This window comes from Geotrypetes seraphini, chromosome 6 (genome assembly GCF_902459505.1).
Source record: "Geotrypetes seraphini chromosome 6, aGeoSer1.1, whole genome shotgun sequence".
Taxonomy (NCBI): domain Eukaryota; kingdom Metazoa; phylum Chordata; class Amphibia; order Gymnophiona; family Dermophiidae; genus Geotrypetes; species Geotrypetes seraphini.
Window position 1 is genome coordinate 61,799,618 of NC_047089.1, and position 13,864 is coordinate 61,813,481.

The 13,864-nt window shown below is 44.6% G+C and overlaps 1 protein-coding gene across 8 annotated transcripts in view; it reads left to right on the forward strand.

The window, feature by feature from the left end:
* The window catches only part of LOC117362203 (RCC1 and BTB domain-containing protein 1), a 112,903-nt gene that overhangs the window by 45,411 nt on the left and 53,628 nt on the right, over positions 1–13,864 (forward strand). For all 8 annotated transcript variants that reach the window (XM_033948198.1, XM_033948196.1, XM_033948197.1 and 5 more), the window contains one exon: positions 1,482–1,624. In XM_033948198.1, the coding sequence (XP_033804089.1) occupies positions 1,482–1,624 (143 nt within the window). The remainder of the gene's footprint in view (positions 1–1,481; positions 1,625–13,864) is intronic.

Consider the following 13,864-nt stretch of genomic DNA (forward strand, 5'->3'; position numbering starts at 1 on the left):
TGTTTATCTATGGCCCTTAACGCTTCAGCTTGTTTGTCCAGCTGGTGGCCCAGATTGGTGATCTTGTTCACAGTTCATCTGCTAGTTCTGTTTGGACGGCATTAAGATCAGACTTTATTTCTTTCATCCAGTCTCGAATTTCCATCAAGGGTTTGCCAGGCTGTGGTATTGAGGCATCTCCATCAAGAAATAACTATAGAGAGAATAGCAAATGCTGCTATTCAGACTGTGAAAGTCCTGATGCCAATACCTCTCCTTTTTCCTCCATGTAAGCAGGCCTTGTTCCTTCTGAGTATGCGAAGCCCAACAAATCAGCTACTTGGCTCCTAATACTCTTTGCATAGGATGTTGTCATGCAAGCTGAGCTTACTTTTTCAGCGTCAGACAATAAAAGATATCTGATGGTGCTGATAAATAGCTGTCAAATCAGGAGTTGCCCGGAGCAGTCAATTCATGCTGCCATCTCAGCCGGTCATTTTTTTCCCCTGGTAAATTTTCTTCACTTACTAACTTGATAATCCAATTTCCAGATGGTGCTTGATTTAGAGAGGATTTTCTCATTTTGAGAATTCTGTTGAAAGTACATTTGACATTGGGAATTATGGGTTTTGCAGCTGCAGGAGCTCCTGGGATTCCAGCAGCATGAGAAGAATGGAAGGGATCAATGTGGCTTCTAGCATTTATTGGCATGAACTTTGTTATTTCTTTGTGTTTATATGCAATACAGGTTCTGATGTCAAGCAGCCATCACATTTAATTTCAAGGGTGACAGGAAAAAATAATTCCATTTTTAAACATGCTTCTATTTTTGTTCTTCCTTCAGTACTCGGGGTTTTTGAGAACCTTGGCTGTTGACCTTTTTTTTGTCTCCTTAGTCGGTCTTGCTGAAATGCTTTCTGAAGTGAGCTACTATCAATACTCTGTCTCTGGGGTTCCTTTCCCGTTACTTCCTGATCAGCGGTCAGAGGAACTAAATAGCCAGGAGCTCCAGAGGCACCAGGAGGAGGAGAACTGAAGGGTCAGCAAAACCTGGATGTTGGCTGCTATACTGCCCTGACATTAAAAAAGGAAATAAATCTATTCTGGCTGATTTGTGGGAAAAATTGGGGGAGGGGGGGAGAGGAGAGAGGGGGCAGAAACCATGTTTTGCTTGATTGTTCAAAGCAATGAACTTAATGCCTTTTGCCTCGGAAATATTGGGGATCCTGAAGGGGCTATGCAGAAGTCAATATACATTATGATAGGCCATACTTCCCAGATTACAGCTAGGCATTTATTTTGGAGCATAATTGGATTTACTTCCTTGTGCTGTTGCAGAGTAGTATAGAATATCAGAAGCCAAGACACAGCCAAGAGCAGTAAAAACAGGAGGGCATATAAAAATGGAAATGTTTTATACCTATTGCTTTGATTAATATATGATACTGATGGTTTCTTGCTCCTTTTTCTTGTGGCAGTAATCCTTCTACATTTACTTGCAGATTGCCTGCGGCTTTGCACACACACTAGCACTAACAGATGAGGGTTTGCTCTATGCCTGGGGAGCTAATGCTTATGGGCAGCTGGGAACTGGTAATAAAAGCAATCAGCTAAGCCCTGTGCAGATCATGATGGAGAAAGAAAGGTAATGTAGCTACGACGAACAGAAGAACTTGAATCGGTGCTATGTGTACTGTAAGTGTGCTTTGTGCTGTCTGCTGCTAATGGGGAAATTTTCCTTGCTCTTCTGCATGCGTATTGTTGGTCTGTGCTGTCTGTCACAGTTTTGAAGTTGCCCGTAGGTTGCTTTTGAATATCTTTCTGTGCCTTCTGATAATAGTTCCCCCTGCTCTTCTCACAGAATTTATCATGGTACGAAATCCTTTCCAGACCAAACTTGCTGAGCGTTTATTAACGCTTCTGCACATGGCAGCCATAAGGCCACAGATCTTCAGGTTTTCAAACTCTGCAGCTCAGGATAGCAATATTGTCCCAAATTTTAAAGGCGTGCCCTCATAGCAGTGTGTGGTTTCAGCTCTCTTATCTGTACCCTTCTCTTCTACTGCCAACTCCAGACTGTGCCCTTTCTCTCTTGCTGCACTTTATGCCTGGAACTATTCAAATCAGAGTAAAAGCCCACCTCTTTGAGAATGCATTTAACTCATAACCTCCACACCCTTATCATACCAAGAAACTTCCTAAGCCCCTACTTGTCTTATTGTCTGTTAATTTAGATTGTAAGCTCTACTGAGCAGGGACCGTCTCTTAAAATATGTTGTTGTATAGCACTGCATATACCTATCGGTGCTACAGAAATGTTAAATAGTAGTGGTAATAGTAGTAGTAGTAGTAGTAGTAGTAGATGTGGACCAAGTTTTTTGAAAATGCTGCCTTCTCTGATGACAAACAGGTATAATATTCTTATATGTGGAAGACGTTAACTGCAGAACCCGGAATTGACACTGCCAAGTGCACTGTCACTTTAAATCTTTAGACATTTGCCATACCATGCATGTACTGAAGCCATTCTGCCCAACGTTGGCTCACAGGACCATCAGTTCTTATTTTTCCACAAAGCCGGGAACCTGTGTCTTCTGTTTCCCTTCAGTGCATCAAACTTTGAAATCTTTTTGTGCCTTCCTGTCTTTATTTTAAATTTTCTTCAGTTTTGATTTTTTGGCATTTTGGGCTAGTTCAAAACCTTTTTCACCTAAGGGAGCATCAACAGGTTTCAACATACTTTTCATGCTAGCTCCCTGGGCCATTGAGATTTTTGACTTTGCATTGCTGATTGGCTTCAAAAAATATACTCAATGTAATTGGATCATTTCAGACTCTGTCCCCCATAATTGGTATGTACGGTGTCTAGGTCCTGACCATTGGGGCATTTGTTGTGACCTCTGTTTGCTTATGCAAAAGAGGACACTTAAAGCCTGACAACTTCAGTATGAAAGTCTTTTTGGTTCAGCATCAACATCGTGGGAAATTTGTGATCCAACGCACAGCCTGCATCGACACTGTGTGAAGCAATGCCACATAGTGTCGCGCATTGGACTCTCTCTAAAGACAGGACTTGACGTTGTCTTCCTCAATGTCTCACCCATTGGGAGATGTAGCTATAAGAAAGCTAAGAGCATAAGCATTCTTCACCTTGTAGGTATGGCTTGGCATCATCCTAGGCATCCTCCAGTTCAACACATAGTAAGCATCAACGCATCATACAGCGTTCTCCATTACTACAGATCATGTCTCCTCTGAGGCATGCCTCGATATTGAGGTCTCCCATGCCCAAACAAAATGCACTGCAGACTACTTCCACGCCGATGTCTCTTCTCATGCAGATACTGACTCTTCAGGAGGAGATCTGAGCTATGCTCAAAATGAGAGCTTATGGGGCTACTGCAGATGAGTCTACATCGGCTTTAATGGTGTCTATGCCTGCCTCGGCCCAGCACCTCTGCTCATCATTGAGCATTGGGATCAGCATAGACTCATTCACCATGTGTGTCATCATCAGCAGAGGAGTTATCTCCTTGGTCAGAGCATTGACTTCTGCCTTGACACTCCTTGATGCACAGTCCATGCTTCTCTCGATGCAGACTCCCAGGTTCATCTAGGAGAGAGTATTTTGAGGAGTCTGACTCGGACATCTCGAACCACTCTGATGAGATCTGCCAAATTTATCAGCAGAAGTCTCCTATGGCATAGCTTCTGATCCTTCTCTTCTACTTCAAAGGTGCAAGTCTCCACCAGAGAGCATATCCTTTACTGGTTTTATAAGGCCAATGGGTCAAGCTCTTTCCATTAAAAAGAAGACAGAGGAAGAACCTTGCTCTGAGATTTTTGGACTATGAATACCTCTAACTGACTGTATCTAGCTGCCTTTACATAGGGCCATGAAAGATCCCCTGTTTAAGAACTGGGAGACCCCTCTATCAATCCAGGAAGCGCTGCCTTTACATAGGGCCATGAAAGACCCCCTGTTTAAGAACTGGGAGACCCCTCTATCAATCCAGGAAGCGCTGCCTTTACATAGGGCCATGAAAGACCCCCTGTTTAAGAAATGGGAGACCCCTCTATCAATCCAGGAAGCGCTGCCTTTACATAGGGCCATGAAAGATCCCCTGTTTAATAACTGGGAGACCCCTCTATCAATCCAGGAAGCTCCTTAAAAATTGACACAATGTACAGAATATAAAAATGGTCCAGGGGTGGAGAGGACACAACTTCAACATCATTGGTTATGGAATCTGCTCTAAAACACTGGAACAGAAGCCAGAACACTAGACTCTTTTGGTAAACACATTTTTCAATCATCCATGCTGATAAATAGAATTATGGACTACCAGTTCTATTCCCATTTGTTTAAGTAAGGATTTTAAATAACTTTCAGAGTATGAGGAATTCCTACCTCCGGACAAACCTAAAGAATTTCAACAGTTATCCAAAAACATGTTCACTCTGAGAAAGTTCCTAGCTAGAGGCATATTTGATGCATTTGATGTTTCTTCTAGAATGTCAGCAATGACAATTGCTATGCTGTTTATCTTGGCTTAGAGTCTCTGATCTGGAAAGTTCAGTGCAGGAGCACCTTTCAGATGTGCCTTGCAAGGATGTTAATCTGTTTGAAGACAAATTTGAAGAAGTGGCTGATAAAATTAAAAAACACAGACACCATGTCAACTTTGTCTAAGTTTCAAACCTCTCAGTCTTCTTCTAGAGGATACTCTGCTCCATCTAGAAATTCATACTACTACCAACATGAAATGTTATTATAGTCAGCCATCTTCATCGGGTCTGTTGGTCAGTGTTCCTGTGTAAAACAACAAAAGGCACAAAAGTCTCAACCTCATTCTTAGTTCAAACAACAGTCATCTTTTTGACTCTTTTCTAGAGAGCTTTGCCAATGTTCTCCCTTGTTCTACCTCCCACTCTCCCTGTTGGAGGCAGATTGGTGAAAATAGAGCAATGTTAGACCTTTATCACAACAGATCAGTGGGTGCTTCGAGTGTCTTTTCAACTTTCTCCAGAAGGCCCTTCTCCAGCTAAACACAATAGAGGAGAGTGGTCAGGGGTACTATTCCAAGAATTTATTGATACCAAAAAAGATTAGAGGTCTTCAACCCATTCTAGACCCCGGATGCCTAAACAATTTTTTACTGAAGCAGAAGTTTCACATGGTTTCTCTGGGAACCCTTCTATCTCTGCTAGAAAAAGAAGATTGATTTTGCTCTCTAGATCTCAAAGAAACCTAAACCATCCTACCTGCTTATAGAAAGCATCTTTGCTTATGTATAGGTCCCTGACACTTTAGTACACTTTTGCCCTTTGGACTAGCCTCTGCTTCTTATGTCTTCATGAAATGCCTATTAGTTGCTGCAACCCTTCGCTTATGGGGGTTTCACGTATTTCACTACTTAGATAACTGATTGATTAAAGCTTCATTGTTGCAAGCAGCTCTGCATGCCATATTCTCAACAGTTAGTTCATCTCGTCAAGCTTCTAGGGCTTGCTGCCAACTACTAAAACAGCCAACTCCTTATACAGCCAACTCAAACAGCCAACTACTTATACAGCCAACTCAAACCTTTAGAGTTCATAGAAGCACTCTTGAACACCATTCAAGGTTGGGCTTTTCTATCTGAGCAGAGGGTCCACAAGCTCATTCACTTGTGTTAAATAATCTCCAATCTCCACCCTCAAGTTCACTTCCATATGCCAGATGTTATTCCTTCTCTGTCACAAGGCATCAATGGTCCATGTGACCCCATTTACACACTTTCACTTCAGAATTCCACAGTGGGCCTTATCAACAGAATGGGATCCCTCTTTGTTCCAGTATGTATGACCCCAGATCTATGGCACTCTCTCCAGTAGTGGATAGTAGCACAAAATCTTACCCAGGGTCTCCTTTGTCAAACTCCTTCCCACCAAAAATTTCTAACCATAGATGCTTTGATGCTAGGCTGGGAAGCTCATCTAGATGGTCTCCACACTCGGGGAGTGTGGTCTCACTACAAACAGACCCTCTGTATCAATTTTCTTGAACTGTGAGTGTTGAGGAACACTTTCAAACATTCCAGGACTGCCTCCTTCAACAGGTACTCATCCATATTGGCAACTAGATTGCCATGGTCTACTTGAACAAACAAGGAGGCATGGGATCTTTATCCCCTTTGACTGGAGGCAGTCAAGATTTGGAATTGGGCCACTGCTCGTGGGATCCTTCTCAGGGTGGTTTATTTTGCGGGGAAGCAGAATGTGTTGGCAGACAAGTTGAGCAGACTTCTTCAACCTCATGAATGGTCTCAGCATGACAGTTTTGCATGATTTTCTCTGTGGGGACCACCAGACATTAGGCCTCTTCGTTTCCTCTCAGAACTGCAAACTTCCACAGTTCTGTTCCAGACTTTGCCACCCAATCATATTGACCACATTCTACTTCACTTTGGGGGGACAAATTCCTCTACGCATTTCCTCCAACCCCACATAGGAAAAACTCAAACTTTGCCAAGATCAGGGCGCCATGATCCTCATAGTACCCCTTTGGCCACACCAGGTTTGGTTTCTGTTCCTCACAGAGCTCTTGATCAGGAACTGTAGCCATTTCCAAATTGCTAACTTAGAACACAAAGGGTCCATACTGCATCTCAAACCCTGCTCATTTACACTAACAGCGTGGTTTCTTTCTCTGAACAGGCAAATGCTTTTTGGCTCCCGGCTGCAGAATCCACTGTCATTGAAGCGTCTAGGAAACCTGTTATTGCTTCAAGTGGACATACTTCTCTTACTAGTGTGCATTATATTCTCTGGAGCTTTTCATGTTAATTTTTGTCCATCATTGACTACCTTCTCTACTTCTCTAGTTCTAGTCTAAAAACCAGTTCAGTTATAGTTCATCTCGGTGCTATCGGTGCACTTCATTCCCGCCTGGATAACAAACCTCTTTCTGTACATCCCTTTTAAGCCCATTTCATGAAAGGCATATTCCACACAAAACCATTGCATGGGATCTTAATGTGGTTCTCTCTGCTCTTATGAAATCTCCTTTTAAGCCGCTTACATCTTTCTCTCTCAAACTACTCGGATGGAAAATTGTTTTCCTCATAGTAGAAAATGACAAGAGGATAAATTTTTCCCTGTCCCTGCAGGATCTCAATTTCCCCGTCCCATCCCCGTGAGTTTTGTTGCTGTCCCTGTTCCAATCCTGTAAGCTCTGCCTTAACCAAACAAGCTTTGAACACTTACGATTTTAAAGTGTTTGAGGCTAGTGCAGATGAGGACAGAGCTTGCAGGACTGGGACAGGGACAAGAAAAGAACTTGCCAGGATGGGAAAATGAGTTCCCTCGGGAATGGAGAAAAATTTATCCCCGTGTCATTGTCTACCTCATAGTTCTCACCTTCCTGTTGCACCCTGAGATGCAGGAGGAGGGAGGGGCTAAAACTCTGACTGGCCTAGGTGACTAAGGCCCTTCCCATAGGTCTTAAGCGCCTGAGCCAATCAGGACCTTAGGCCTCTTCCTGGTGCATCCCAGGATGCACTGGGAAAGGGAAGACCCGCCATTTTGAAGATGCGGGCCTGCCGGTGGGAGGGAGTGAGTACCTTTCCTGCCACTCTTCTAAAAGAGGGGATAGGAATGAAGGGAGGAAGGATACAGTTTGGACTTTGCCACTTAGATGTGTTGGTGAGGAGACATGGGGGCACATACCCAATGAGATTAGGTTTTTGGAGGGGGGTCACTTTCCTTGTATGGTGGGCCTTTCATTCTAGTGGGTTAAATTCAGTTAGTTAGGTGGGTTTTTAGTCCTGGTTCTTTATAGGGTTTGTTTCCCTGCAGATTGACCTCTATACTCATGGGACAAGGGCTCTGTTGTCTTAGTTGTACAAGCGACTGAGTTGTCCTGTCATGCTTTGCAGGTGTCTTTATTGTATTTTTCTTGTGATTGACCCTACAATACATTACTTTACACTGTCGGGGGTGGGGGTTTTAGATTATATTTGACAAGATTCATAAGAATCTAAAATCTTGGTACGGTTTTCTATGTTTTTTAGGCATGGGATGTTCGTGGGGATGGAAGGGAAAGAGATAGACTTATACTTTATATAAATATGGTTGATGGTTGTTTCCCTATGCTGGAATGGTTGTTTTCTTATGTATTGCTGTATTTGATGGCTGTTATTTTGCTATCATCAATAAAAATTGTTTATAACTAAAAAGGTACGAAGGTGGGTCGGAAGGAGATGATGGCTCACTAGACCACCAGGCTTGTTGGTGGGGGGACTGAGGGAGGCTGTCGGGATGGGGGAAGGTTGCTGCTGGGGGTAGTCAGAGGGGGGCTGTGCACCAACATCTCTTCTCACATCAAGCAGCATTATGGGGCAAAGATCTAGAACAAATGTTCGTGTCTACTATTTATAGGGAATTCAGGAAGCGCCTAAAAACACATCTGTTCCTGAAATACTTAGGTAACTGGCCTATACAATCTTAGTCCCCAACAAATGATCTCTAGTACTGTTAATCACTAATTTTGAACTCTGTTTATTCCACTCAACCTGTAACCTCTTTAATCATTGTAAACCGCATAGAACTTCACGGTCCTGCAGTATATAAACTATTATTAATATTAAACCACCAGGCCTGCATGGTGGGGGGCTGTTGGAGGCTGTTGAGGGTGGGGTGGGGTGGGATGGAAGCTAACTGCCGGTGGGTACTGGGGGTGGTCGGAGGGGGAATGACCCATTAGGCCACCAGGCTTGTGTGGTGGGGGGCTGTTGGGAGGCTACCAGGGGGGGTGTTTGGAAGGGGGATGGCCCACTAGACCACCATACTTGTGTGGTGGGGGGTTTTCGGGAGTAGGATTTATAGGTGCAGCTCTTGTGTATGTGCTGTGTATACACAACAACTACACCCATTAAAAAAAGCAGCCCCTGCTTACCGGTTCAGGCAGGAAGAGCAGGGGCTAAATTTTTTTTAATTTTTTTTGGCAAGCAGGCAGGAAGAGGAGCTGTGCTAGCGATTTTTCTTCTGAGCACAGCTCCAACCCTTCCCTTTACTGGCAATTTTCCATACACATAGCATGCATATCTAGCGATGTCTTCAGGACAGAAGCATCCTCAGTTACTCTTGCCCCTATTGGTTATGCTGTAAAAAAATAGAGGCTGTGCGCTTCCCGCAGGAGGTTACAGCTGCCATTTTGAAATTAGGAATGGCCTGAGCAGCAGTGACTTGCTCCTGCTCAGGCTATTCCCAATTCCAAAATGGCAGCTGTGACCTCCTGCAGCAGTCACAGCTGCCATTTTTTTCAATGCAGCTGAAAGGGGTAGGAGGATCTGAAAGGGGTAGGAGGATCTGGGATGTTACTTCCCTGAAGACACTGAACACCAGGGCTTTTACAAAGTAGGGCCTGGTGAGGGAGAGGAAGGCGTGGTGTGCAGCCTGGGGGAGGGGGTATAGGAGGCTGACTTGCAAAGGGGGCCGGGACAGAACAGTTTTGGTTATGGTTCCATTTGAAACTGAGCTGCAGATTCCTGCTGTGGATTTTGTTTTGGTCGGCCCCTAATGGAAATAAAAGGGATGCTTCATGGATCCTTTTACAAAGCTGCAGTAGAAATTTGCCTTTGCATGCCCTTATACAGATCTTGTGTGCTAAGGCCATTTTTACTGTGGCCATAAAACAAACTCCTGGTTCTTAGAAAATTTTTCATCAATTACCATACACTAGTAATGTTGACATTAGAGTGCAGTCTTTTTTAAAAATTACTGAGGGAGCACTTACCACCGATTTTGTAGCATGCAGTAATGTAGATGTGCTAACTGGTTAACACAGAAATGCCTTCCTTCTGCCCCCTTATAATTAAAAAATATATATATTTACCACATAGTTACTGTAAATGCTTGACTTTTTAATGTCCCCTGCATTATTCCATTTTTTACTGCGTTAGGCATGCATTATTATTTAATGCAGCTTAGTAAAAGGACTCCTTTATGTGGGGCAGGACCAGGCTGATTTCCCCTCGCCTTTTTTCCCATTTACCTTATTTCCGATACAATTAAGCATATGTTCATTTTGTTTATTTTTAATTATTTTTGTTTACCTATTAGTCTTGCTATAAAAAATGAACCTATAGCATAAGTTTTATAGTATTTTAAACATTTGTTGATGTTATTTTACTGTTAGTACAGTTGTAGTGAAACTTTTGGGCACAATAACATCTGTTCTAAAGAAAAATGTAGAGAGGCTTGGGAAGGCAAAACCCCCCCCTGCTTTTCTGGAATAACAAATATGAGTTCTACACAAACATTAGTTCTCTATCCTTGCAATTGTAGCATGTTATCTCCTACTGGAATGACAGACTTGGAGCAAGCCAAGATTTTCCTGTGATGGGGATATTTTAGAGAGTTTCAGGTTTGTTTGTTTGTTTTTTTCAGGCATATCATCTTCTAGTTTTCTTCTGCTGAGTGCATCTGCAGTCACTTAAGTTTGCCAAAATTCAGGTATGATCCTGAGATGTGTGTGCAATTTAATTGGTTAACAAGCTAGTTAACAGCAATAATTGGGGGCTAACAATTGATGGCACCAATTAGGATTTGCGTACACATCTGGCCACGTGTTATTCTGTAGCATTGGGTGCACAGATCCTATAGAGCAGTGGTTCCCAACTCTGTCCTGGAGGACCACCAGGCCAGTCAGGTTTTCAGGATAGCCCTAATGAATATGCATGAGAGAGATCTGCATATAATGGAGGTGCCAGGCATGCAAATCTGCTCCATGCATATTCATTAGGGCTATCCTGAAAACCCGACTGGCCTGGTGGTCCTCCAGAACAGGGTTGGGAACCACTGCTATAGAGTGCACCAATAGGGTGTGTGGTTATGGGAGGTACATGGGTGGGTTGAGATGTTCTGTAAATCTGCATACAATATAGAATTCCGGGGATATGTGCCCAAATTGGGCACCAGAAAATTACACCTGATTTCAGCGGGCATAAATCCTGGCACACACATTTGGGTGCAGGAATAGGCACCATGTGCTGTTCTATAAAGGGTGCTCAGCCCAGAGTGGTCTTTTATAGAATAGTGTTGAGTGCCAAATTTTGAGCACCATTTTACTAAATCTAACCCTTTTGGGTCCACTTTCCTATGTTGATTTGAGTGTCGGGCTAGTCTTCCCTTCTGCTCTGGAAGCTTGTACAAATCTAAGGGATGCTGAAGAATATTCAGGATCCCTTCCAACAAGCAGAAAGCATTAGCTGTACATTTTAATGTAAGCATTGAAAATGTACAACTTATAGACAAGGCTTTATCATCAAGTACTTCTGTAACAGCCTAATAACTTTCTGGCATTTCATTACCTCTAAAGTAGCTGCAGAGAAATCATGTGATTGGGAACAGTCCAAACAAAATTGATTCATGTTCCTTCCTGTGCTAATGTTGTTGGCTAGTTCTGACATTTTGGCTTATATGGAATTTAGAAAGAAGTTGAAAAATACTTGCTTTGTTTTTAAACCAAGTTTTATGTGCTGATATATAAAAATGAATGCCATTTCATTTAAGATTGTAGATTTGATGATTAGGGTTTTAGCAGGATACAAAACTTTTACATAAAATAACATTTAAAACCAATCTTTCCTTTTCTGCTCACTTTTCTCAGGTGTAGAATCAAATTATTTTTAGCAAACTGGAGTAGATATTGTCACCAATGAAAGGGTGCACAGATGATGGGGAAATGGAGTCCATAGCAATAAGGAGAAGGCAGAAACTGAAGAAATGCTTGTGCGTGCACATGGCCTCAGTTCCATTTGTATTCAGTATTATCCCAGGACAAGCAGGCAGCATATTCTTTACGCATGGGTGACGTCACCGACGGAGCCCACGGTACGGACCTTTTTACTAGAAAGTTCTAGTTGGCCGCACCGCGCGTGCGCGAGTGCCTTCCCGCCCGACGGAGGAGTGCGTGGTCCCCAGTTTCTTCATTTCCGCGGAGCGAAGAAGACGTGTGTTTTTTCAACAGAGTTGAAATCCTCCTTTTGCCTTCCCGCTCGCGTTATTTTTTTCGGTTTTTCACCTTCGGGTACTTTTTTCTTCCCAATTCCAAAAAAAAAAAAAAAAAAAACCTTTCTTTTGTTTTATTTTTTCGTTCCTACCCCGGCGGGGCCTATTGCCACGATCCAGGCCTCGGGGTTTGATTTTGCGGAGGCCGTGTTTCCATTCATGCCCCCGCAACCAGGCTTTAAGAAGTGCCAGCGGTGTGCACGCCCGATCTCCCTCACTGACCCACACAATTGGTGCTTGCAGTGTCTGGGACCAGAGCATCGGGCGGACTCCTGCACCCGCTGTGCCACTCTTAAAAAGCGCACGTTGAAGAATCGTCAAATCCAACAGAATTTACTTTTCGGCACCGGCCCGTCTATGGATTCGACATCTTCATCTGCGGCACCGTCGAAATCGACACCGACCACTTCGACGCCGCCTGAGACGACGTCGGCGCCTCCGGCGCCAGGTAAGCCGGCTAAGAAGCCTTCCACCCTTGAGCGCCCTCCCACCTCGGGGACGGCACCAGTCCTCTCGGCTCCACGCCGGGCCAAGAAACGCTCCACTCCGATATCGGTGAGTGCCTCGTCATCGGCTCCCTCATCGCCGGAGTGTAGAGCGGCACCCAAGGAACCAAAAAAGAAAAAAGTGGTTCCGGTGCCTCCCCTGGATGACCGCATTGTGGCCATCCTCCGGGACAAGTTGCAAGAGCAACTCCACCAGCAACTTCAGCAGCTCTTACCATCTATCTTGGCACCGCTGCTCTCGGTACCAGACCGGCCCGAGCCCCGCACCGTCCAACCGGTATCCACTCCATTGGTACCTATGGACTCTTCCATGCCCATTCTCTCGGCACCGCACGAGCCAGTCGCCTTAACGACGACGGATCCTCCTCGGGACCGAGCAGGACACCGGTCTTCCCATGACCCGGACCGGCACCGGTCTTCCCAAGACCCAGACCGGCACCGTTCTTCCCGGGATCGGGACAGACACAGGTCTACATCGCCAGGGAATGTCTCGGTACGCTCAGGCAAGTCTTTGTCTAAGACTCACCATGCCGACCCGTCCACTCCGGTCTCTCGACACGCAACCACCGATGTCAGAGACCCGGACCTATGGGAAGAATCCCCCCCCGGTACCGAGGAGGATGCATCGTCGTCGGACGAAGAGCCTTCCGCACCCGAGACCACTTCCAAACCTGAACAATCTTCCTTCTCTAAATTTCTCAGGGAGTTGTCAGGGGCTTTGTCTTTGCCATTGGAATCTGACTCCAAAAAGTCACAAGCTTTCCTGGAGGCTCTGGATTTCGATCAACCTCCCAAGGAGTTCCTAAAGTTACCTGTTCACGATATCCTACGGGAAACTTTTTATAAAAATTGGGAGAACCCGCTAACTGTCCCTGGGGCCCCCCGTAAATTGGACAGTCTCTATAGGGTCATACCAATCCCAGGTTTTGATAAACCCCAACTGCCCCACGAGTCTCTCCTGGTAGAATCCACCTTGAAAAAGACTCAGGGCACCAGTGTGTATGCCTCCACCCCTCCTGGCAGAGAAGGAAAAACTATGGACAAATTTGGCAAACGGCTCTACCAAAATGCCATGCTTGCCAATAGGGCAAACAACTACTCCTTCCATTTTTCCTTCTACCTGAAACATCTGGTAATGCAACTCTCCTCCATGCAAAAATACATGCCGGAGCACAAGGTCCCTCTTTTCCAGCAGCACATCTCCAGCCTGCTTCAACTGAGGAAGTTCATGGTGCGCTCTGTCTATGACTCCTTTGAGCTCTCCTCCCGTGCATCTGCCATCGCTGTGGCTATGCGCCGCCTGGCCTGGCTCAGGGTCTCTGATC